This window comes from Bos mutus, chromosome 10, assembly GCF_027580195.1.
Source record: "Bos mutus isolate GX-2022 chromosome 10, NWIPB_WYAK_1.1, whole genome shotgun sequence".
Lineage (NCBI taxonomy): Eukaryota > Metazoa > Chordata > Mammalia > Artiodactyla > Bovidae > Bos > Bos mutus.
Genome location: NC_091626.1, coordinates 52996420 through 53024131, shown reverse-complemented (window position 1 = coordinate 53024131; position 27712 = coordinate 52996420). Strand labels below are relative to the sequence as shown.

Here is a 27712-nt window from a genome sequence, read left to right as displayed (position 1 = left end):
CATGCTTAGATGAATCCACAAAGAACAATAATTTCCCCATTACATAACATATAACAAACATCTGCTTTGTGCTGTGAGGATGCTTAGATTTTGTAAATGATTTCACCAGAGGCTCCCAGCTGTCTCAATCTGATTTCTGGTTTTCAGAGATGAAACCCTGGGTCAGATAAACTGCACTATGAGAAAGTGGGAGCTGGGATTTTGATGACTTGGCCACAGTATAATGGAAATATCCTTGTGAGTGAAAAGCTAATATATTCTTTTATTCATTCTGGACAGCTCAGTCATCAAAATGCAATGTTTTTTTTTTTTTTTCTCAGTCCAAAGATAATTATTCTGATGCTTGACTTATTTTAAAATGTTTATCTTTGATGATCTGAGTGAAAGATTTGGCATGGAAGAAAAACTAGCAAAGCCATGAATATTTGCCTTTGTATCCATTGGGGTATCATCAGCAAACAGATGGAAACTCAAATTAGGGTCATTTTGGAAGGTTTAGGAAAGAGGTTGTTTATGAAGGTTTAGGTGGGGGTTAAGGAAAACACAAGGAATAGCGGGGCGTTAATACCTGTAGTCCCTGAAGCCTGAAGGGCATAAGTAGCTGCTGGGATCCTAAGGGAGAGTTTTCTAGGGAAGGCAACTTCTAGAGACTTAGAGTCAAAGGACAAAGTCAGTCTGAATGAATGGATCATGCCCCGAGGAAGCAGAGAGAAGGAGTACCTGACCTCACTCTTTCCTCCCAGGGAGCTTTGCATGGGCTCCCTACTGACTGAACCCAGTGGGAACCAAACAGTAAGAGAATCCATAGTTGTAATGCATACAGCCAGCCTCCTAGGGAGAGAGGAGGGTAGCAAATGAAAGATATTCAGCACAGTCTTTCATTGGAGTTTAACTAGCATTTAGCACAAAGCCTGGCACACAGAAAAAGCTCCTAAGGGTGAGTTAGTTGTGACCTTAAGTCTCTCCATCTAACTTTATATAGCCCTTTGAGCTTCTCCAGTGGCACTCACTATCTTCTGCCTGTACAGAAACTACTGAATAACATCAGCCATCAAACTGTGGGCTCCTCTCTTTCACCCCTTTCTCCTGCCCTCCTTTCTTCTCCCTCTTCCTCTTTTTGGCTGTAAATACACTTGCTTTCAATAAAGATGTGTAATTGCATCAATTCAAATATGAGGACTATGTCATATCACATAATTCTAAATTTTCTGCATTTAACTTCCCAGCATTTATTTTTTTTCTAAAATTTACTAAATTTACCTACTTTGTATCTAGCACTGTTCTGAGCACTTAGATTCAAAGGATGAGTAGGCAAGGTCCCATCTTCCCAAGGTTTACATTGGGAGACCAGAGAAATGTAGATAAGCAATCATGATATGACTCTATCTGCAAGGGGAGTGTTACAAAATGGCATTTCTGCGGGTGGGCCCAAGGGTGAGAAGAGTAGAAAAGAGAGAGAAGACCAAAGTAGCAACAGCTTTGCGCTTACACATGCGTGTGCACACACACACATACACACATACACAGAGTGGACTCTAGAGGTGAGAAATCAGGCTATATACTAATAGAAAGGGCTTTCTGAAAGCAGAATGCATTTTCTTAATTTCAACCTAGGTTCCTATAGTATAATTACTTCCAATTAACATTCAAAAGATTCTCTGGCCACTAAGTATGCCCAGTACTGGGGGTCAGAATGAGAAGAAACTGGGGAAGTAAGGAAGATGTTCTTAGGGAGAGAGTTTCTTGCTGATGTGAAAACAATACCAACTGAAAGATTATCTCCTGGGCAGCAGGGAGCTTTAGTCATACCAGAATGAGAAGTAAGGAGGATGAAGCAACTTCAATTATTCAAAACTATAGAGAAGAGAGCTTGAGTTGTAGAAAGTCATAATGACAGATTCTGCTTTCTTTGCTGATTAAATTAAGTGTGATACAGTGGGAAGGGTCTTGCCTCTGCCACTCACCTCCATGACTTTAGCAAGTTTATTAATATATTTGCGATTCTTTTCTTACCCTGACAAGTGTGGATGAAGTTACTCACCCGAGGATTGTTGGGAAGACTAGCACAGTGGTGGCCAACTTGCTTTTGGTGCCCAGGATTGCTCGGCATTACTGTCACCTTATCTAACACATTTCTACCCTGGGAAAGGATTCGGTGTTCTCAGAACCATATCACATCACCACTCCTGTTAAAGATTTTTATGTACAGCTTTTTGATTGCACTGAAGAGCCTCATCTAGAGTTGAATGTCTTCAGACCAACTGCAGTGTTTAAAGAGCCAAAGCACACAAACCCTCCTCAAGTTTTCCACTGTATCCCCCAAGAAATGCTAACCCCTATCTTGGAAGGCAGTACTAACTAGTGGAATCCCACTGTTCCAGGGGTAAGATGATGACATAGGTCTATTGGAGGGGATTCTGGTTATCTGGTGATCTCTGATAGCCTGATTAACTAAAATGAGAAACCAGGTCTGACTATGGTTTCAAGTCAGTATTAAATTGAAGATGGCTGAATGGATTTCAGTATTATTTCCCTGCATACCCTGAAGACATTCTTCAACATTTTCAATAGGTGGGATCAAGGTGAAGTTCCAGTTGTGGCCCTTGACCTTAAAACTAATCTCTTTATTTCAATGCCAGCTCTTCTGCCAACTATATACCATTAATGTTAAGTTCTACATTTCTGATAAGAAGAGATCTTTTCTACAGTAAGTTCAGTCGCTTAGTCGTGTCTGACTCTTTGCGACCCCATGAATCACAGCACGCCAGGCCTCCCTGTCCATCACCAACTCCTGGAGTTCACTCAGACTCACGTCCATCGAGTCAGTGATGCCATCCAGCCATCTCATCCTCTGTCATCCCCTTCTCCTCCTGCCCCTAATCCCTCCCAGCATCAGAATCTTTTCCAATGAGTCAACTCTTTGCATGAGGTGCAAAGTACTGGAGTTTCAGCTTTAGCATCATTCCTTCCAAAAAAATCCCAGGGCTGATCTCCTTCAGAATGGACTGGTTGGATCTCCTTGCAGTCCAAGGGACTCTCAAGAGTCTTCTCCAACACCACAGTTCAAAAGCATCAATTCTTTGGTGCTCAGCCTTCTTCACAGTCCAACTCTCACATCCGTACACGACCACAGGAAAAACCATACCCTTGACTAGATGAACTTTTGTTGGCAAAGTAATGTCTCTGCTTTTGAATATGCTACCTAGGTTGGTCATAACTTTCCTTTCAAAACCACTTCACAAAGAGTTTCTTTTCTTCTTATGAACATATCTTTTATAATTTGAACAACATGATTAGAGATAATTAATCCTTATATATAATGAATATTGAAGCATATTCATAGATTCAAAATGTAGCTATCTGATGTACATTTTAGATGAAAATGTACTATACTTTAGCAGAAAATAGATTATTATAATGACCAAGATGGTATTTAAATTTTAAGAAATTTCAAGTAAGCAAGGACTCAAAGGTATTGCTCATAAAGAGTTAAGAAGAGGATAGGGTATAGATTAAAAACATTTCATTTCATATATTTTAATTTATACAGTCATTTCTTTTTGCTTTATGAGCCAGTTGTAACTTAGACATAAAAAAATTCCCTTTGGAAAGATTTTTAGATTTAAGTTCCTCAAACTGTGATAAATGCTCAGGTAAGGAAACAGAATATGACCTAGGATAGCCCAGCAATTAATCATTCTGTGCCTCATTCCAAATTGTTATCCACTGAAAAAAATCCTACTTAATATGTTAAAGTTTTGTACATTTTTCACTGTCTTCTACTGTATGAAATATTCAAAGAGCCCTTGGTATAATGAAATAGCTGTTAGAGAAGCTTTTTTTTAAATGATGATGAATAATGTAATTAAGATGCAAGAAATGAATTTTGTACCAGCTTCTAAAACTGTAAGTAGCACATCTTTGAGAAACAACAACAAGGAGAAAGTATAAATTTTCAAGGAGACTACCCAAGTTAAACCATAGCGTCAACTTCAAGAGGAAGAGTTTGGTAATTATTACAAATATTAATATAAGTTCTACTAATGTTACACAAAATAGTGTTAAAAAGTGCCTTAGAGTTCCGTACACTATCATAAGTGTTAAACATAAGTAGTGATATGGTGAATTTTGCTTTAAAAACAAAATAAACTGTTTCCTCATAAAAATAACTGACAATATGCTTGACATATTGGTATTTTAAAATTGAGAATGCAAGTATATTCTTTCTTGGGCAGTTTCTGAATCCAAAATACCTTTCTCTTTCTACTTTCATGACTCAGTTTTTCCACTGACTGTTCTACCTTTATTTGTCTTCCTGAGTCAAATTGTTCCCTCTTCTAACACGATTTCAAGCTGGTTTTAGAAAAGGCAGAGGAACCAGAGATCAAATTGCCAACATCTGCTGGATCATGGAAAAAGCAAGAGAATTCCAGAAAAACATCTATTTCTGCTTTATTGACTATTCCAAAGCCTTTGACTGTGTGGATCACAATAAACTGTGGAAAATTCTTCAAGAGATGGGAATACCAGACCACCTGACCTGCCTCTTGAGAAATCTGTACGCAGGTCAAGAAGCAACAGTCAGAACTGGACATGGAACAACAGACTGGTTCCAAATAGGAAAAGGAGTACGTCAAGGCTGTATATTGTCACCCTGCTTATTTAACTTATATGCAGAGTACATCATGAGAAATGCTGGACTGGAAGAAACACAAGCTGGAATCAAGATTGCTGGGAGAAATATCAATAACCTCATATATGCAGATGACACCACCCTTATGGCAGAAAGTGAAGAGGAACTAAAAAGCCTCCTGATGAAAGTGAAAGTGGAGAGTGAAAAAGTTGACTTAAAGCTCAACATTCAGAAAACGAAGATCATGGCATCCAGTCCCATCACTTCATGGGAAATAGATGGGAAACAGTGGAAACAGTGTCGGACTTTATTTTTCTGGGCTCCAAAATCACTGCAGATGGTGACTGCAGCCATGAAATTAAAAGACGCTTAGTCTTTGGAAGGAAAGTTATGACCAACCTAGATAGCATATTCAAAAGCAGAGACATTACTTTGCCAACAAAGCTTCATCTAGTCAAGGCTATGGTTTTTCCTGTAGTCATGTATGGATGTGAGAGTTGGACTGTGAAGAAGGCTGAGCACCAAGAATTGATGCTTTTGAACTGTGGTGTTGGAGAAGACTCTTGAGAGTCCCTTGGACTGCAAGGAGATCCAACCAGTCCATTCCGAAGGAGATCAGCCCTGGGATTTCTTTGGAAGGAATGATGCTAAAGCTGAAACTCCAGTACTTTGGCCACCTCATGCAAAGAGTTGACTCACTGGAAAAGTCTCTTATGCTGGGAGGGATTGGGGGCAGGAGGAGAAGGGGACGACAGAGGATGAGATGGCTGGATGGCATCACTGACTCGATGGACATGAGTCTGAGTGGACTCTGGGAGTTGGTGATGGACAGAGAGGCCTGATGTGCTGCGATTCTTGGGGTCGCAAAGAGTTGGACACGACTGAGCGACTGATCTGATCTGATCTAACACGATTTATGTTACATCACTTCTTATATTGTTTCAGTCTAGTATTAGTGCAAGGTGTCCCAGCCTCTGCACTACTGCCATCTGGAGACTTAAAGATCACTTCCTATTGTAGGAAGCTGTCTTGTACCCTGCACGATGTTTAGCAACCTCCCTGGTCTCCATCCACTAGATACCAGTAACAAATACCACTCCCAGATCAAAGGATCAAAGCTCCTCAGACATTGACAGATGCCCCAGGGGGACAAAATCACCTCTGCTCGAGAACCTCCATAGTAGAGCACCTGGTGTACATAGCACTGGGTTCAGCTTTGAATATATACCTTATGGTACGTGATTTCAGAGATGAGATTCAGTAAATATTTAAGTGAATGCAGGGTATTTGTTGTTGCTCAGTTGTGTCCAACTCTTTGCAACCTCATGGACTGCAGCATGCCAGGCTTCCCTGTCCTTCACCATGTCACCATGTCAAATCCATGTACATTGAATCAGTGATGCCATCCAACTGTCTCATCCTCTATCATCCCCTTCTCCTCCTGCCTTCAATCTTTGCCAGCATCAGGGCCCTTTCTAGTGAGTTGACTCTTCTCATGAGGTGGCCAAAGTATTGGAGCTTCAGCTTCAGCATCAGCCCTTCCAATGAATATTCATGATTGATCTCCTTTAGGATTGACTGGTTTGATCTCCTTGCAGTCCAAGGGATTCTCAAGAGTCTTCTACAACACCACAGCTCAAAAGCATCAGTTCTTCAGCATTCAGCCTTCAGCCTTCTTTATGGTCCAATTCTCACATCCATACATGACAACTGGAAAAATCATAGCTTTGACTAGACAGATCTTTGTCAGCAAAGTAATGTCTCTGCTTTTGAATATGCTGTCTAGGTTTGTCATAGTTTTTTCCCCAAGCATCAAGTGTCTTTTAATTTCGTGGCTGCAGTCACCATCTGTAGTGATTTTGGAGCCCAAGAAAATGAAGTCTGTCACTGTTCCCCATCTATTTGCTATGAAGTGATGAGACTGAATGTCATGATCTTAGTTTTTTGAATATTGAGTTTTAAGCCAGCTTTTTCACTCTCCTGTTTCACTTTTATCAAGAGGCTCTTTAGTTCCTCTTCACTTTCTGACAGGTGGTGTCATCTGCATATGTAAAGTTATTGATATTTCTCCTGGCGATCTTGATTCTATATAGCCTTGATGCATTCCTTTCCCAATTTGGAACCAGTCCATTGTTTCATGTCTGGTTCTACCTGTTGCTTCTTGACCTGCATACAGGTTTCTCAGGAGGCAGGTCAGGTGGTCTGGTATTCCCATCTCTAAGAATTTTCCACAGTTTATTGTGATCCACACCATCAAAGGCTTTGGCATAGTCAATGATGCAGAAGTTGATGTTTTTCTGGAATTCTCTTGCTTTTTTGATGACCCAGTGGATGTTGGCAATTTGATCTTTGGTTCCTCTGCCTTTTCTAAATTCAGCTTGAACATCTGGATGTTCTCGATTCACATACTGTTGAAGCTTGGCTTGGAGAATTTTGAGCATTACTTTGCTGGCAAGTGGGATGAGTGTAATTGTGCAGTAGCTTGAACATTCTTTGGCATTGCCTTTCTTTGGGGTTGCAATGAAAACTGACCTTTTCCAGTCCTGCCACTGCAGAGTTTTCCAAATTTGCTGGCATATTGAGTGCAGCTCTTTAACAGAGTATAGTGGTATTTCATTGCCGCAGTACATTGCTAGACTAATAAACGTGTTACTCTTATAAACCAATCTGTCAGCTTCACTTGAGGACTTAAGAATACTTATCTCTCCATTTTGAATTTGTTTATTTTCCAGTATTTGGAACAGAAAGAAGAGTGTTTTTCCAAATTTATAGATTTCAATTGGACTCTTTGGCTCATAAATTTCTAATGAAACTCTACCCCTTGTCATTTTTTCTTATTATTATTACTGGAAAAAGAGGACATCTAAATCTATTCTAAAAAGAGATCAAAGAAAGAGGAAGAGAAGGTGAAAACAGAGAGAATTGAAAAAGAGAAAATAAAGAATAAGTGAGCAAGATATAGAGTGTTTTTCTATGCCACAAACCCATTTACGTAAAAGCTGAATTAAAAATATTTTCAAAGGAAAGTATATCTTCACTTTGAAGACAGTGAAAAATATAACCCAATTAATTATTCATTTTTCCGTATTTTTAATGTTACAATTAATTTTCTAACACAGACAAGGATAATGCAGAAAGGAGAAAGAGATGCAAAAGAACATTTTAACAAAAGAAAAGGAAAGAAGAAAATGGACTAAGGAAAGAGTTTATGAGACTATGAGAACAAAATATAGATACTTTAAAAAGCACACTTAAATTTCTAAAGGATTCCAATTTCTTTTACACAGCATGTTGATTAACACTTGAATGATAATTCCTTAATACTTGCACATGTATGAGTTAGAAATTAAGGAGACAAAAAATCAGTTTGCATTTTATAAATCATAATGTAAAATATTTTTCAAATAATGTTCACTGTGTTATAAGTTGTTTCTCTAATTAGTTCTGTATTCCTAACTTGTGAATTTGTAAGAGAAAAAGTTCAAGTAAAGGAGAAAGATTCATTCAGGGTATTTGACCTTTATAATTTAATTATTATCAAGAAGATGCAGGCATGGTGGTTAAGAGCACAGGATACAGATCTAGAGTAGCTGAACTGGAACCTGGCTCCCTACTTTCTAGTAATGTGACCCTGGATTTGGGTTCCCCGGGAGTGAAAGCTGAGACAAGCATTCCACAGTAAAGGATATACTTGGGAAGTTGTCCTCTCAGAGAGGATGGAGCTTCACATCACAGGGGAATTCTGGAGTTTGTGTAGAACTCATGTTAGAGTTTTCCCAACTGAGGAAGCTAAAGTTTTATTTGTTTTCTTTTCTGCCAACTGCCTATCCTCCATTGGCCAAGGGCTGCTTCCTGGGATACTGACTGTCTGACACCCTAGCTTAGCCTGGATGGGGCACCTCAGGCAGAGGGTGGAAGGGGTTCTCAGTGTGTAGCATTAGCTCCCATTTCATATTTTATATTTGAAAGACACCATAATACCAGAATGGTCTTTCTAAATTGTATTAACAAAATATAAGATTGGCAAAAATTAAATATAATAAATCTTCATGGGTATTTGATACTGTGCCAAATCCTAGAAAATTATTTGGATAATTGCAATTGTATTTAAACTGGAAACTGAGACCTTATCTGATCATTTTGGACTCTACCTTGTACTAGGATAAGAAATACAAAAAGGGGAGAATTGATCCTACTCTAATTGTAAATACTCATCTGCAGGGATATAAGAGTGGCACCCAAGCTCCTCTCTTTTAGTACAGCCCAGGTCAGGCATTCATAGAACAGCAGACCAGTCCATTTAAGTAAGACTCTTGAGAAGTCAACTTTTCCATGTTTGTCATTTAAAGAACCTGAGGAAGCTGAGGTTCTTTAGAAGACAAAGAAAACATGGACTGGCCCCAGGCATTTGGAGGTCATTTAGGGTCTGTTACAGAAAATGGAGATTGTGTCCTTTCATATGTCCTATTTTTGGTTGTGTTATAAAGAATTCTAATATTCAGTGAATTTTCCTCTTATCTCTCCTTTCCATATTTTATGAAGGATATGGTATTGTTGCTCACTTTATTATTCAGTCTGTGGTAATGAGTATTGAGATAGGATTGTGATAGAATTAGAATAAAATATGAATAGAAACTCAGAAACACTGCATCCATTAATTGGTGATACTGGCTTGCCTCATTTTTGATTGAACAAGGGTTGTGTTATATTAGGCAGCAGTATTTCTTCCTTCCCCTTCTCCTCCAATTTAAAAGTATAAACAACTATCTGAGCAGGTAGAGAGGAGAGCTAGAGAGAGATGGCAGGTGACAGTGAGGAAGTCCTCATGATCATCTAAAACGTGGAAAGAATATATGAGCTCCATTGGGCCCCATGGAAGAAGCTGGTCATCAGTCTTCTTGCTGGGACCTCATTACAGAGGGCTGGACACTAGAAGATATTCAAGGAGCAAGAAGCCATGGCATGTGCTGCAGGAGGCAGCAACTGAGGGGTCCCTATAGGGACCTGGGCAGACTGCATTCATCATCAAGTTCAACGGATAGGAGGTTCCCTAGCATTGGGCCCCTGGGAAAGTCAGCATATGGATTCAACTGTAGGGGGACTTTAAAGATATCTCCCCCTCCCCTTCAATTTCTACCCCCAATACCCTGAAGCAAGAGGTATCTAGGAGATGATGGGGAAGGGGAGCAGAGGGCACATCAAACACCCCCCATACCTCAGGTTCTGTGGACCTGATCATGGTGTGCTGGTACCAGCTGGAGGGATGCCAAGGGAGGGACAGAGGAGGAGATGGAAATAGTTTCCATGGAGCATGCTTGAAGGTAACTATCAGAGAAAAGGCAAAGTCATTTCATATCTAAAGCTTACCAATTTCAATTATGCAGAAAAAATTGCATTACTTAAAAAAAGCCAGAAAAGGGAAGTAAAAAAGAAAAAGACCAAGACTAAAACAATTAATCTAGTTCGGGATTATTGGGATAATGAATCCTCTTATTCCCCCACTCCCCATATATTTTTAATGTTGCCATACAATTCATACAAAACAAACATGTGTACCAAATTCCATACACCAAAGTTGAAATTCATATGTAGTTTTTTGGTTTGACATCTCTGCTGAAACATGGGTTGCATGTATACACACATAATGTATACCTACGAACGTAAAGCTAAGGTTTTAAACACTCACATTCTCTTGAGAATAAAGCAACAACACTATTATGATGACTTGTGTTAGAATTGCATTCATATTTATAGTTTGGAAAACCTTGAGAGATCATGATTCAAGGAGTAATGTATTTCTTGACAAGGCCTTACACTCAACTCTCTTCTCCTTTTTGGAACCATCCCAAGATGTAATCTGGGTTTGAAGATTGCATTAAAAGGGGTGTTTGTAGCATTTATTGGACAAGGTCAGAAAGCACAAAGTATTAGATAGGTCAAGCAGCTACCTAGCACCTACCTTGGTATTATCTTCAAATGTAGTTGGAAAAGTGAAAATATCCATGATGAAACATAGATAAGTCTGAAGGATTTTTATCAAGAAAAAAAAATCTGTGTGCTTCCTTTGGAAGGATCTCTCATGAAAGAAGTTGTGTCCTCCTCCTTATTTTGATTATAGTTGGGTGCAATTTATTATGTTCTACAATTTGAGCCTGCATTTTTTTTTTTACTTAGAGTGACATTTTCAGTAATCACTCAGAAATGCCAGATTTTAAATGCATGTAATTACCAAAATACAATAAATCACAAAGCAACTTGAAAGAAGGTTCTTTAACAGTAATATCCTAGAAACTTATGAGTTGGCAACTTTGACATATGAAATAGATCTGAGTTTCCACTAACATACTTGGCTCTTTTCAAAAACTTAGAATTTTCTTCTATAAAATTAAGAGTAAATGAGATTTCCCTCCTGAAAACCCAAGAACAGGAGATTATTTTCATTTGAAGTTAGGATCTGAGGAATTATTATTGTACTTTAGAAGTTACTGAGACCGATAAACACTGATTATTTTGTACTAATTTGAGAATATCACAGTTATGGTTATTCACAACTAGGGTTTACTAAATTTTATGAAATTAAAACCAACAGCAAAGGTTAATTATTCCATACAATTTTAGTATTAAGCATATCTCAGTATTATTGAAATTATTTATAAAATAAGTTTCTAAAAATTGAATATATTTTTTTACAAATCATAATCATCCATTCTTATTGATGCTTTAATTTATTATAGTCAAATTACAGATATTATTTATAGTGATTTCTATGTTGAAGTTGAGTTGTATTCAGTTTACCTCTGTTCATGTCCAATGTGTTACTTACTCTGTGAGGTTTGGGTGTCTATGAATTTCTTTATCAAGGCATCAGTCGTTTGGGTATAAAGACTGAGAGCATATCTCAGAGACTGAAGATCTGGGCTTTTCTCCAAGAAATTCTTTTTCAGGCCATTTCCTCCTGCATGAAAGTATTGCTAAAAAGAAAAGAAAAACAATGTAAGCAGAGGCATTTAGAAAAACAGTATTAGATGAGGGATTTTATGGCCATAATCATGAGGTCCAGATGGAATAATACAGTATGATTAACATAAGATAGATACAAAGACACAGTACCGTATGGCCATGACCACGTCATCGCCATGCAGTTCAGGTTACCTTAGTATTTCAAGTGTTGCTCTCATTTAAAACTTTAGTTAAATGGGATCATGAAGATGCAGAGGCCGGATGCTTACAGAATGCTAGGTTTAAGACAATGTGTCAACTCGATTGTTGACTTCTGTTTCCAGAGCATGAGAAAAATATCCAGGTTTGTCAGATTTCACAAATAAAGTATCTTCTGGTCACATGTTTTCCAGATACTGATTTGCAATTCTAGGGCAAATGCCCACTGCTCCCACCTTCCCTGTGCTCTAATCAGACAGTGGTACACACACATAGGCCACCCTTAGAAACCCAACGTCCCCTAAACTGTGTCTGAGAAATGTAATAAAACAGTTTCTTTCTTCTTATTTTTCTTTGCTACAGACATCCAACAACTCAAAACATCACCTTATTTATAGGTTAAATAATAGAGAAGATATATATTTGACAATAAATATGGTCATTGAGGGATGTCAGAGTTTCTAATGCTGCAAGTATTAAGCACAGACTTCACTTCAGAGGGCAGATTATTTATCTCAAGATATATGATAGAGCTAAGGATGTTATTTCCCAGCAATTTATAGATAACATGTGTATTGTATTTTGTTAAGCTTAGATAAATGGGTCTGTCTTTCCCTGTACTAACACTAAACTTCACCCGCACTGCAACCCAGCTCACTAGGATATAGGACTCTCACAGGATGGCATGTTTTGAAAAAGCTCAACAAACGATTCTGATACACTCTCCTGTGTGTCATCAGTCTAGCCTACTCAAAGATTTCCAAGGTAAAACATGTCAACTGAAAATTCAAAATTACTTCAGTTTTCTTCCCTCTGCAGAAACATATTCTGAGCATTTGTAGGCATTTGGTTGGAATTTTAGAGACTATAATATAGAGAAAATTCAGGGCACAGGCCTGAGAAAGTAGGCAATGGGGATATAAATTGAAGAAAGTGTTCTACAATCACAAACTCCTTCCTCAAAAGGAAAAACCCATGGTCACTTACAATCCCATTCCATTGTAGCTGAGTGCACTGTGAAAACACAAATTGCACCTAAATCCACCAATGATTATGAAGAGGAGGCAGAGAAAAATGAGGAAAGCCTTTTCTTATTTTTGAAGGGATGACAAAGATATAATATTTAAACATTTTCTATACCTTGATCTTATATAAATATTAGATATTGTGACATATAGAAAGCAATTATTGCGGAGTTAGAGTCCAGAATTGTTTCAGGTACCTTGGGGGATGAAAAGATATCAGAATTCCTTTCTTCAGGAAGTGTGATATGATACTTAAGTGGAAAAGTGTTAATGAATGTATTGAGAGGGGAGTTCTGCCTGGAATTGACTGCTTTTCCTGGAGGAGTGGTGGGGTGAGCTTTGGAGCTCTGTTTCCGTAATGAACCAGGGAAGCATCAGATGAAATAACACACCCTACTTACAAAGAGCTGCGGGATAGACTGAACCAGGACTTGGTGGCTTCTCAGGAGGGGAAAGCATTCTCCCACTCATTGTTTCCCAGACAAGCTCCAATCTTATCATACCTGAGCATAAGTGCTGGAGGCTTAAGTTAGTAAAGTACAGGAAGAGTAATGAGCAGCAACTAAGATGATGTTTCATGATGTCTTGGGACTATATGTAGTTGTCAGAAAAAATTGTGAAAAACTTTGAAACGGGCAAAAATGTTTAATGAGTGCTCCATCTATGACACCTATCTGAGTTATCTTCACTTTTCACTGTCTTGGAGCTATGTGTGTGCTCAGTTGCTCAGTTGTGTCTGACTCTCCGCAGCCCCATGGACTGTCGTCTGCGAGGCTCCTCTGTCCATGGAATTTTCCAGGCAAGAGTACTGGAGTGGATTGCCATTTCCTCCTCCAGGGGATCTTCCTGACCGAAGGACTGCACCTGAGTCTCTTGTATCTCTTGCCTTGGACTCATTACCACTAGGGCCACCTGAGCTATGTAAAACTCTGCAAATTGTAGAAAATGGATAATAATGCATATGACTCCTGTCCAAAGAGATGCAAGTTATTTATTTCTGGTGGGATGCAACTGATCACCGTTTTGTGGCCAGATTGTTTTGCCTCTATTCAAATTTATTTCAGCTTTCCTCATTGCTTGTCTTTATGTGAAGCTCTTGGAATTCTTCTTTGAGCCAACTGTAAGATCTTACTGGTTGTCTCATTAGTTGATGAGTTAAATAATAGTTTGACAAGTTTTATAACTGCATGAATGTCACAGTTATACTCTTATTTTTTAAATTAATTTTTATTGGAGTATAGTTGATTTACAACGTTGCTAGTTTCTGCTGTATAGCAAAGTAAATGTCATTTTGTCTCTAGGCATTTAAAAAATATTTTCTCTTCGATTTCCTCAGTGATCATATAAAATAAATGATCTTTCGCAGTGTATGTAAAGTAGCATGGTGACAACCTTAATATAGATTACTGTCTAATTTGTGAGGAAGGGCCATCACCTGTGGCTTACCCTAAAGAGCATCAGTGATGGGGTGACTTTCCTGGCCGTTCTCTCTTCCTCTTCTCCCTTAACAAATATTTACTAAATCTGTGTTGAGAACCAGAACTTACGCCAAGGATATGAAGCAAAAGAGGCCTAGAGATTGTTCCCAAAGGGACTCTGATCAAGTAGGAAATGTTATTGTCAGTGAATGACTCCAATGATATGTTGGAGGCGTAATAAAGAGAATTTAAAAAGACAGACAATAGGACTGGGAAATAATGCTGTTGCTGAAGGAATCTATAAAGACTTTCAAAGAGGTGACACGTATGGTGTCTTGTTTATTAGCACTGCCATTTTCCACTTCAGCAGCCACCAGATAATTTACCACTATGGACTAAAGAAAGGGGAAAATCCCACTAGGTAACTGAGAGGAACTGCTTGAGAAGAAGTGAAGTACAGGTATTCCCCATTCTTTGAAAATTGCCTTTATGCCACTTCACTTCTGTAGATGACCTACATTAGTACTGTTTTCACTAACCAAAAAAGACATGAAAATGATTTTCACTTTTGTGAAAAAAGAGATGTAAAAACAGCAGTGAGGTCTTACAGAGGCAGTGTATACCCTGAGTCACGAGAGTGGTACCACCCAGCACCTAACCCAGGAATTACACCCAGCATCTGAACATCAAGCTGTCATGATTTTGGACTGTATTTGTGCTTGATCTCGATTTATTTTGTGCATCCCTGAGCAGAATGAGTCCTAAGGTAATTGCTTCTTGCCTATGTCATTTCAGCTAATAAAAGGTTTCATAGGAATGCTCTCCTTTCCTATAGTGGGGGAAACCTGCAGTTGTAGTTCTCATATTTCTTTGGTATAGTTTAAAATATACTGTTTTACTACTGTCACTCTATTGTCATTACTAACCTTGTGCTTCCTCAAAGTTACAAGTTGCCTTTAGGAAGTAGAAAGCCTAGAGAAGTTAAGAGATTTCGTATACTCTTAAAGATTCACAATGCTTTTTAATACATTAAAGGCTGTGTGATTCACGGTGGTAGGGAAAACTGTTTGACCTTTCACTAACATACCTGTTCTTAAAATTATTAGGCTATAGGACACCTATCACACAGGACATCTACTAACTCTCAGGGACACACAAGTGTTCCACGGAATATTGTTTAGGAAACTCTAAGAAGAATGTAACTGGACTTAATTTAATTGAGGTATTTTTGAGGGCCTAGAAGACTTTATGTACATGCTGAACTAGATTTAGGCTATAAGAGCATAAACTATGTATAGTATTTGTCTTGAAATTCTCTAATAACTTTATAGGAAGACATGTTTTCATTAAAAAGGCATTATTTTGTAGGCCTTCGGTACATGGGGAACTAATCATATAGTGAAAACATAAATAAGGTATGAGCTTGTTCCTGAGTAAAGCCTGAGGGTCTCTGTAGAGTTTCAGGTTATGATCCAGAACTGATTTGTTCCCTTTGAGCCATGGAGCATTTTGAGTCATTCAGTAAAAGCTTTAGCAGGACAGTAAGTGAACAGTAGATGATTTGTAAGGGCAGAAACAATGCCTTTGTCTTTTAAGTGCATTGTATAATAGAAGATGTTGTAAGACAAACTCAGGCTAGAAGGTAGCAATGTTAGGAGAGAAAACAAGTTGCAGGAAGCTAAGCACGAAAGCCTCTGTTCAGTGGTTCAGTGAACACAGATAAATAACACATGCCATAGGCTCCTCATTCACAGAGAAAAGGAAATGATTTCTATGGTTATGCAAATACCAACCTGATAAGGAGAAAAGGAAAAGGTCTGTATTCCCAATAAAATTTTTATTGCAAAGTAAAGAATGGGGGTGACATGGCTTAACATCAGTAAAATTTTTAAAGCTTTACTCATGCTCAAATTTAATAGGATTTATTAATTGATGAGGCAGTGATCAAAGCTAATGAAATCTGATCATGTATTAATATCACAGATAGGTCAAGACAAAGGGTGTGATAGAGCAACAGCATTCTTTGCTGATTAGAACATATCTGGAATATGAGGGTGGTTCCTTGGCATCACCATTTTATGAGAAATATAAAATGGAAATCTCCTCAAGGTAGATGACCAGAACTTTGTAAGCTCTAGAAGGCATGTTATTCAATAAACAGCTGCAGATAACTTGGGGCAGCATGATAGTTTTCTTTAATGTCTGAAAAGCATTGAAAAGGGGAAGACATAGAAAAGGAAATGGAACTGTTTTATAGTAGTTTTAAAGGGTAGAAGGAGAACCAATTCATAATTAGAAGCACTGGGGAAGCAGATACTGGTTTGATATAAAGAAAACATTTTATAATAAGTATATCTTAAAACCTGAAGCTGCTACATGTGAATTAGTAAGGTCCCATTATTAGCCTTAATAGCCAATATTAAGGGATGGTCAGTTGACCAGAGGGCTCCCCTGGTAGCTCAGCTGGTAAAGAATCAGCCTGCAACGCAGGAGACTCTGGTTTGATTCCTGGGTTGGGAAGATCCCCTGGAGAAGGGATAGGATACCCACTCCAGTATTCTTGGGCTTTCCGGTGGCTCAGATGGTAAAGAATCTGCCTCTAATGTGGCAGTCTTGGGTTCAATCCCTGGTTTGGGAAGATCTCCTGGAGGAGTGCATGGCAACCCACTCCAGTATTCTTGCCTGAAGAATCCCCATGCACAGAGGAGCCTGGCAGGTTTCAGTCCATAGGGTCACAAGAGTCGGACACAACTGAGGGGCTAAGCACAGTGCAGAACAGCACAGTTGACCAACAACACCGTAGGTAACATGTTTCTATGTGAGCAGGAAAAGGGACATGTCAGTTTCTGTTATCAGTTTCAAATGTTAGAATCCTTTTCACTTCTTTGACCTGTTCTTTACTCTAAAATGCTGGAAAACACTGTCTTTCCGCTATGCAGTGTGATTTGCATAGGTTATTTAACCTCACAGAGCACTGGTTAATTCCTCTGTAGAATGGGAATAGAAACAGCCATCTTGCCTGACTATGGTGTCGTAAAGATGAAATTAATTACTCTGTCTGGAAGATTTTTGTGAACTATAGAGTTCTTTCTACTTATAACATAAGCTTTATTGTGAGAATAATTCCCCAGATTCTAGGTGGAAAGAGGAAAATGACCCTCCTGACTGATTTGCCATTTTTCTCTTTGGGACCAAGCTTCTCAACCACTTGGCTAAAACTCTGAGTCACCCTGGCTCCTCCATCGTTCCTGCCCCATTTTTTTAGTTGCCAAGTTCCAATGACTGGGCCTTTCTATGTCACTCATAGCCATCTTTCACTTTATACTCCTAAGATCACCCTCTTCGTGATAGTCCTTGTCATCTTATGCATTGAATAACCATAACTGATCTCTGTGACTACAGTCTTGAACTAGTCAATCCATTCTGCACATTCCTGTACGATTTCCATTGTTGAAATGGTACTTTTGCATGCCATGTATTAATATTTTCAATACCTACTTGCAACCCCAACATTTCCCGTAACCTCAATGTTACACTGCTTCACTATGAAAATTTCCAGTTAAATCCAGTCCAGTCCATTGAGTGGTCTAATCATTGACTCCCAGCCTTCTGGTCTTGTGCTTTTTCATGGTCAAATTCTTTCTCCCTGAGTATGTTTAAGTCTTCTCCAAAGAAAACAATTACCTTTCTTTTCCAGCCAGTGAACTGTCATCTGTCCTTTGTGATCACTCTTTTCATATTTCCCTGATTTCTGGAGTTCATGGTAGTTGCTAACTCCCCTAAATCCTTCCCACTTTTATTTATTTTTTTTAAATTTTATTTTATTTTTAAACTTTACATAATTGTATTAGTTTTGCCAAATATCAAAATGAATCCACCACAGGTATACATGTGTTCCCCATCCTGAACCCTCCTCCCTCCCCATACCATCCCTCTGGGTTGTCCCAGTGCTCTAGCCCCAAGAATCCAGTATCGTGCATCGAACCTGGACTGGCATCTCATTTCATACATGATATTTTACATGTTTCAATGCCATTCTCCCAAATCTTCCCACTCTCTCCCTCTCCCACAGAGTCCATAAGACTGTTCTATACATCAGTGTCTCTTTTGCTGTCTCGTATAGGGTTATTGTTACCATCTTTCTAAATTCCATATATATGCGTTAGTATACTGTAATGGTGTTTTTCCTTCTGGCTTACTTCACTCTGTATAATAGGCTCCAGTTTCATCCACCTCATTAGAACTGATTCAAATGTATTCTTTTTAATGGCTGAGTAACACTCCATTGTGTATATGTACCACTGCTTTCTTATCCATTCATCTGCTGATGGACATCTTCCCACTTTTATATGTGTCCCCTCCTCAAGCCCTGTAGCATCTGTATCACCCTATTCCATCTCTGACATGACTTTTTTTTGTAAGTTGACACATCATTACTTAATTTTCAACGGGCCTTCCCTGCCTTTTAATCAAGAAACTCCTGCAGAAAGAGAACAGCACTGCTTCCTAGAGGGGAGTCTCAGAAAGCACCAGAAATCTTAGGGGTTTTGTGCCCCTGTAGTGTGAAAATGCTATGCACAGGAAACCAAAAGCATGGAGGACAGGACTTGGACTGTTACTTGGGGCAAAGAGTCAGATTTAATAGCATCATTGAGAGAGATGAGTGGTTTATTAGGAAAGGAGGAAAACAAAAAAAAAATCTAGTTGTACTAGAATATGTGAGGTCTTGGGTTTACCAGTGGAAAGAAGCTCCTTCAAAATAACCAATTCTCAGGCAAAAGGAGATGCAAGTTCAATTCCTGGGTCAGAAAGATTCCCTGGAGGAGGAAATGGCAACCCATTGCATTATTCTTGCCTGGAGAATCCCTGGACAGAGGAGCCTGGCAGGCTACAGGATCACAAAGAGTCAGACGTGACTGAGCACCCATGCACACAGGTAGTATGATGGTTATATTTATGAAGAGTTTTCTATACAATAGGAAGTGTTTTCATTATTTTATATGTGATAACTCATTTTGTTTATTGACAGTACATTCTTAAGTCCTAATAGTACTCCCACAAGAGAGGACAGTAACTTGTATACTCTAGTCTTTCTCTCTTGAGTTCAGTTCAGTCGCTCAGTCATGTCCGACTCTTTGCGACTCCATGAACCGCAGCACACCAGGCCTCCCTGTCCATCACCAACCCACGGAGTCCACCCAAACCCATGTCCATCTCATCCTCTGTCATCCCCTTCTCCTCCTGCTCCCAATCCCTCCCAGCATCAGGGTTTTTTCAAATGAGTCAGCTCTTCACATCAGGTAGCCTAAGTATTGTAGTTTCAGCTTCAACATCAGTCCTTCCAATGAACATCCAGGACTGATCTCCTTCGGAATGGACTGGTTGGATCTCCTTGCAGTCCAAGGGACTCTCAAGAGTCTTCTCCAACGCCACAGTTCAAAAGCATCAATTCTTTGGTGCTCAGCTTTCTTTATAGTCCAACTCTCACATCCATACATGACCACTGGAAAAACCATAGCCTTGACTAGATGGACCTTTGTTGGCAAAGTAATGTCCCTGCTTTTTAATATACTGTCTAGGTTGGTCACAACTTTCCTTCCAAGGAGTAAGCATCTTTTAATTTCATGGCTGCAGTCACCATCTGCAGTGATCTTGGAGCCCAGAAAAATAAAGTCTGACACTGTTTCCCCATCTATTTGCCATGAAGTGATAGGACTGGATGCCATGATCTTAGTTTTCTGAATGTTGAGCTTTAAGCCAGCCTTTTCACTCTCCTCTTTCACTTTCCTCAAGAGGCTTTTGAGTTCCTCTTCACTTTCTGCCATAAGGGAGGTGTCATCTGCATATCTGAGGTTATTGATATTTCTCCCGGCAATCTTGATTCCAGCTTGTGCTTCTTCCAGCCCAGCATTTCTCATGATGTACTCTGCATAGAAGTTAAGTAAGCAGGGTGACAATATACAGCCTTGACGTACTTCTTTTTCTATTTGGAAGCAGTCTGTTGTTCCATGTCCAGTTCTAACTGTTGCTTCCTGACCTGTATACAGGTTTCTCAAGAGGCAGGTCAGGTGATCTGGTATTCCCATCTCTTTCAGAATTTTCCACAGTTTGTGGTGATCCACACAGTCAAAGGCTTTGGCAAAGTCAATAAAGCAGAAATGTCACCCACTATTCTGATACTCTATCAGTGCTATTCCTCATGTAGTTCCAGATATTTTCTTTACATTTATATCCACTTTCTGATGTTTGTGAAGATTTCCCACCCTCATAAAGGAATACATTGCTTCACTAACATATGGGTGAGTGATGAGGGGCTTGAAAGAGCTTTGTATGAGGTATCATTTTCTTTATCTTAAAAAATAAACAGAGATATTTGTATTTCTTGTATTCTTCATGAGTGCAAAAAAAAAGAAAAAGTAGAACATTTCAGACCTTAATGTGATTTGTGAGAAAAAAAAAAAAATAGAACTACTAACTAAAACATCAGGATACTGTCTGCATGGTTAACAAGCCATCCCTTTTATAATCCCAATAAAAACGCTATATTCTTCTAAGTATTCATATTTGCCAGATATTTGAAGATCTTTCACACACTATATTTACTGGCTTATGGAAATATGCTAATATTTCTTTACAAGTCTGCTGGGAGATTTTACTTCTTTGGTTACATGTACCATTTTGGTAGAAATTTCCCATCATCACTCTCTTTCCTTCCAATACCAGTATCAGACTTCTGGAAAATTCATGCAGATGATCTGTTTTGCAAATTTAGATATAATCATCACTTGTTTTTAACAACTGAGGTTACTTTAAATACTTGATAGTTATTTAAGAAATTATTTTTTAAGACAATAGGAGTCCTCTGTAATATACTGGATCATAATATGCTACTTCCTCCCTTTTGCCAGCAAACTAAAGTTCAGATTCTTGGTGTTTATGCTTCACCACTTTGGGTCCAAGTCAATGTGTCTCTTCTATTCTATATATTCCCTTTATTTCTCAACCAATCTTGATATCCTTCTACATTAGCCTATTTGAAGTTTTTAGGCTACCCCATACCTCAGTCACATTTCACCCAAGCTTTTCTCTAAGCCTGTGATGACTTTCCACCTTGCTTTCCCATTTAATGATCTGAAACCTCCTTCACCAGGAAGCTTTCCTCTAGCCACTCACAGAGAATTCATCACCCTCTCTGCACTTCCCAGTACTTTGTCAGTAACTCTCATATTTTATGGATTGTGGATGTTTCTGTTCCTAAGAGCAAGATATCTTTAATTTTCAGTCACCTCTTTACTGCTTATCATCTTTGTTCCACACGGTAAGCTCTCAAATAATGATTTCTGAATTGCAGTACTCCAAACTAGATAGGTTGTTTGGTTCCTCCCGTGAGCACCTGAAGTTTAAATAATGCAAAAACGATACTTACAAATGATTAAAGACAACATGCTAAGTAAGAAACAGCCACCAAAACTGACTCTTGAATAATGGATTCCAGGATTGTGGAGGACTTGGTCAGGGTAAGAGCCTGAGAGGCATAATATTCCATGTCCTGTTATTTGTCTGGAATCCTGAGTATCAGAAATGGTGTTATCTAGGATTTTTCAAGGCTGTATTTGAATAGATATTCATAGTTAGTCCACATTCTCTCCTGAACACCAAGAAATGCAGATTTCTAGAGGGCCCTAATGCATGTGTTTATTTTCAATTTTTATTGGACTGCTTTACAATGTCGTGTAAGTTTCTACTGTCCATCAAAGTGGACATATACATATACATCCCCTTTTTTTGGATTTCCTTCCCATTTAGGTCACAACATAGCAGTGAGTAGAATTCCCTGTGCTATTTAGTAGGTTTTCAGTTATCTATTTTACATGTGTTATCAATAGTGTAAATATATATATATATGTCAATCCCAATCTCCTAATTCATCCCACCCTCTCTTTCTCACTTGGTATCCATTATGTTTATTCTCTACCTCTGTGTCTCTGCTGATTTTTTCAGATTCCATACATTTCAGAATGTCATGTTTAGGTACAAATAACAAGTGTTCCAGGGTAATTTAGAATGTTGGAAAAAATACAACCAGCCAGTTTTCTTGCCCTATGTTTTTGGAACTTCATCAGAAAATAACTAGAGCATGGTTCAAAGTTAAAAAAATAAAAAATTAAGTCTTGAGATTCACGATACTGTCAAAGAGTACATGCTGGTGGAAAAAGCTCTTCATTTTTTCTTGGAAAGAAACCCACATTTCAGGGACTCCCTTGTAAGTCCTGAATCTGCCTGAGATATAAGTTTGAGACTCCAAAGCTCAGCTTTAAATAGGGTTTCTGCACTGGCCTCTACAGCAGCTTGCACATGCTGATTAAGCTGTTGGCTGTTTCAGAGCTGTTGAATTGGCTCAGTGTTGGCAGGTAAATGTAATGCCTCCAAGGCCAACCATGCTAGCTGCAGCAGGTCATGGTAACTATTTCTTGTGCCATGTTCTATACTTTTGACTTATAGTTGAAACTACCTGTGACTGGTATGCCAAAATAACCCAGTCTAATTAGAATTTTAGTATTTAAGTTTATATTTTCATCAGTACCTATATAGAGGTTGAATGAGTTCATATTATTTTAAATCATTAGAAAATAATCTAAACAACTGAAACATGGTATTTTAATTTAGAAAGAACTAATCTATCTGTAGGGATATTACCCATTTTGGCTTGCTGCCTTTTCCTGCACCTTGTTAACATTTAGTGAAATAAGACGTAGAAGCAAGGGCACTGATTTTAGAGTTTGGCATCTTTTCTCAACTCTGCCAAGTACAAGTGACTCTGGACTTAGGTAAACAATTTAAACCTGCTTTTTCATCTGTAAAATGTGAATGATCATTCTTGGTGTACCTAACACCCAGGATGTTTCTAAGAATCAGGTGAGAGGATGTATGTATATGAAAGATGACTGAAAGAATGCACAACAGTATTTCAGCTACTGTCTACAAACTCCATAGCATCCTCTTCCTTCAATTTAACTTTCTCATGTTCAGCTTATTTGCTTAAATTCACCTAAAGAAGAATTAAGGATCATGTTGTTGGCAGCCTTTGGGAATTAGCCTGGATAGTGTTTACTACTTCAATATAAGAATGTCTTTCCCATGAAGTCTCCACCTGACAGTATTCCCTTGCTGAGCCCCCAGAAAATACTGAATCACTAGCTCAAGACTACAATTCTTTTAAGTAGTAGTCCTCTTTCTCTTGAATTCCTTTGTAGTCACCATTAGAAGCAGTGCCTTGTAGTATAATCAGGGTAAATCTCAGAATCAGAAAAGATAAAAGGGAGCCCAGCTGTGGCAAACTGACTTCAGGGCCATTGGAAGAAATATTAGGTGACTCTCCTTCTTGGCAGAGGGGCAGAGGACAGGAGTAAAAGGCTCTCAAAGCAGGTAGAGTGGGTGTAGTCTGGAGACCCCAGAGGAAAATCTGGGGAGTAGTGAGACTGAAGACCTGACCTCAGGTTCCGAGGTTCTGAAGGACCAAGGTCAGACTCCAGTCCTGGGAAACAAGATAATGACATGGACCCACTTACTGGATCTTAGATACCAGGCTGCTGCTGCTAAGTCACTTCAGTTGTGTCCAACTCTGTGCGACCCCATAGACGGCAGCCCACCAGGCTCCCCCGTCCCTGGGATTTTCCAGGCAAGAACACTGGAGTGGGTTGCCATTTCCTTCTCCAATGCATGAAAGAGAAAAGTGAAAGGGAAGTCGCTCAGTCATGTCCGACTCTTTGCAACCCCACGGACTGCAGCCTACCAGGCTCCTCCATCCATGGGATTTTCCAGGCAAGAGTACTGGAGTGGGTTGCCATTGTCTTCTCCAAGATACCAGGGAGTAGTCTTTCTTTTAAAGGGCAAGGCAAGTGTCTGGTCACTGAGGCTGAACTAAAGTATTACCAATGACCTGGGCAGGAAGACAGTATAGTTGAGATGTCAACATGTAGACCAGAGGGATTTGTTTGGGTATCGGGATAATCCCAGAGTTTGGGCAGAACTAGTCTTGTAGGAGGTGGTCATCTGTCCCCATCAAGAAGAACTAGAGAAAAGTTGGAGTTAGGGGACATGGGCCAGGTCTATCAGTACAATGAAGGCCATTATCTATTTTCACAGAACACATTTTTCTTGTTCTCTTAGAGTCATACATTGACCTAATAAAATCTAGTAAGGGCTGAATTCTGATTCTATAACCATATTTTTTTACCTGTTTAGTGTATGCCCCAGAGTTATTTTTTTCTCCTAGCACTTTCCTCTGTAGCCATGAGTGCTGGTATAATTCCAAAGGGCAGTCATTTCTTACACATATTTATGAAAATAAAAAGAGCTGGTTTTGTATTTTTCCTTTCTTTCATGTTTTCTATTTTTAAAAATGATTTATATACTTCCAGCCCATACTCTGGATACATCTTTAGAAACTCCATCTCTGTCACCTCACAACTTTTTGCCACTGAAGCAGCAAAAGATGTTCTCTTATTAAACGCTGAAACTGCAAAAATCATGAGGTAATAGCTCTGTGGGGTGTCATATAGAACTCTGTTTTAATGACTCCTGTTGTAATATCTGTTTCTATCCAGTGAGATTATTCTGTGCTTGGAAAATGGCTTCTGGTAGCTCACAGGTCTCTGCTACACTCCTTACACTTCCTTGGTAAAAGGTGCTTCCTCCTGTGAAGCATTCAGACATTGGACACAGTCCAAATTTAGAAGATGGATTAATATCTCACTCTTTAATAAACCTTCACATATAAATATAAAATGTATGTATATACATCTGTAAGGGATCATATGAAAACAATTCCGACGTTATGTTTTGAGATCTACCTATATTTAACCCACACTACAATAACTTTTAGGCCAAACTTTAGCTATGAAACATTGATGCACACAATGCAATGCCGTTGGGTTTTCAGCAGAAAACTAAATTATTATCTTTACTAAGAGAGAAGAGAAAATTGATTTTCCAAAATAATTTCAACAAGCATTGAAAACACAAACAGAAATTCCATTAACTCTAAGTCCCCTGAAGCATCTATTGATATTTAACTGGACTTTGGACTTTGGAGGTATCTGTCTTTCTTTGAAAACATCTGTTACAACATAGATTTCTTACCCATTTTATAAAGGTATACAAAGAAAGCAACTCTAAGGGTAAAGTAATATGGATATAATAATGACATAGTATGGGCTAAGTCTGACACACTCCCAGAATGTCTGTATACAACTGTCTACCATGTCTATGGATGTACAGCTCTACAGACACGCATCGGGGGTACACTTCTCTGAGGGTACATATCCAGGGACTCTCTAATCTTACCTTGATGGTAGCCAGGACCACCTCCATTATACCACACTGTCTTGCTGTCAGACCCTTGGCATCCTCTCGAATCATGTGCTCCTGGAAAACAGGTGAACAATTTCTTATAAAATTACCAGTTCATTTGTTTAAAAACTGTTTTCAAACAAAATGTGTATAATCCTTGTATACAGATATTTCCCATTTGAGATAACTTTTTCATATGAACACATTTAGATGATGATGATGATGACAATTTTGTCAGATATTTAATAAAAATTCATTTTGCCCAAAGAAGAAATACTACACGTTAACTTAAAAAGCAGTGCTTTGATTCATATATGGCTTTATTTTTCACCTGCAAAGTAATGTTATGGGGTGGGGAGAGATAATCCTGGAAAATGTGTGTCCAAGTTTTTCCACATTAATCTCTGCTTTCTGTTTTGTCACACTGAAGAAGGTCAACCTTGGAAAGGACTTAAGAGGTAAATTTTAGCCTCATTCAATTATTACTGATAAAAGCTACTTTAAGTATAATGCTTTCACTTTACTCACTTTCTAGGATCCCCTTAATGCTCAGTCATTAACAGGAAAATTCCCAAAGAATTAACTGAATTCAGTTCTGGAGGTTTTTAATATTTTAGAATTGATTTCCATAACGAATTTTCCTCATTGTTCACTATGAACTCTGTCTTCATCTAAAGTTATTTAGGGAAATGATGGTAGAGGACAACAATAAGGAAAACTTGTCTGGAGAAAAATTTTTAAACTCCTAACCATCTGCCCAGGGCATCCACTATTCTAGTCAACAGCATTCAACAAATATTTCCTGAGTGCTTACTACGTGCCAGTACTGTTCTAGGTGACTGAGATATATTGTTTCATAAAAGAAAGACTTTTGTCCTCCAGAGCTTAATTTCTAACTTAGATAAGTGTGTCTCTGTGAATCAGAAGGAAAGTCAATATGGGTGGACATAGCTCTGAGAATGCATGGCTTGGTCAAGGTATCAGTGTCTTTGTTCAGCAATAAAAAGTACCTCTTTTTCTATGGGGCACAGCAAGTGGATCATGGACCCCAATTCAGCCGTCATTCACTTCCTTTGTCGGATACTTTGTGAAATGTACAAATTGGACAGTCACACCCAGTGGCTCATCTTTCTATTCCAATCCTTATGTTACTCTGTCATTTAGCAGGTGCCATGACTTTCTAAAGATAATCCCTATGTTTTACTCACTTCTGTGACTTTTAGTGCCTGTCTTGGCAATTATCACCTGCTAGGCACTTACTATGTTTTTGGTAACTGAGTTGTACTTCTTCAGAATATCTTAAATGATTCCATATGCTTGAATGGAATCACAAGCCCTTGAATATTGTTCAAAACTTGGTATAATGCTAGATTCACAGTTTATACTTCTGCATCTCACTGAATCTTTCTCTGATGTGGGAATTTCCCCACAAACATATGAGTCCATTTAATATTTTAAAAATAAAGATATTAAATACCTATTGAGACTCAAAGAATAATGGGAAATTTTTGCAAAATTATAGACAGAAATGCTTGAAGGCAAGTAAATAAATCTCTCTGGCTTTGTCAATCTTGACTGCTTTTCGGTGTGGTCACATTTTTTAATAGATGCTAATAAATAATAATTGTTGGTACAAGAAATGATTAACAACTTATTCAAATAAGGTAGTCTCTGAAAAAGGCTGTCAATGTGTTACTGCTTGCTTGCAGGAAATTCATTGTCCCAGATGTATTTTTACTAACTGGTTTTGATATTGTATCACCTGTCCATAAAAATGTTATGCCAGATAAATCTGATCCCATAAAATAGTAATAAGTTGGGCATACTTACATTATAAAGTTCCAGAGGATGAAGTAGTATAGAATATGTAAAAATCTGAATAAATCCTGCTTAACAAATTAATTCTAAATCATAGTCACAAGCAGAAAAGAAATTAGTTTCCTTCATTGTTCTATGTTCCTTGATTCTGTGTTCTTTTAAGTAAGGTAGTCACTTGTTAATATTTCTGTACAGGATTGCTGAATTTACTCATTAATACTATTTTTACTCATTAATACTATTATTTCAAATGACACTTTACCTGTGTATCCAATCTGCTTTCAAACTAATACATGAAAAAATGAAAA

General features: G+C 38.4%; 1 protein-coding gene across 1 annotated transcript in view; it reads right to left on the bottom strand.

Moving 5' to 3' along the window:
• Positions 1-27712, bottom strand: part of UNC13C (unc-13 homolog C) — a 644738-nt gene that overhangs the window by 40922 nt on the left and 576104 nt on the right. Inside the window, 2 exon segments of the mRNA XM_070377927.1 lie at positions 11457-11604; positions 25581-25661. Of these exon segments, the coding sequence (XP_070234028.1) occupies positions 11457-11604; positions 25581-25661 (229 nt within the window).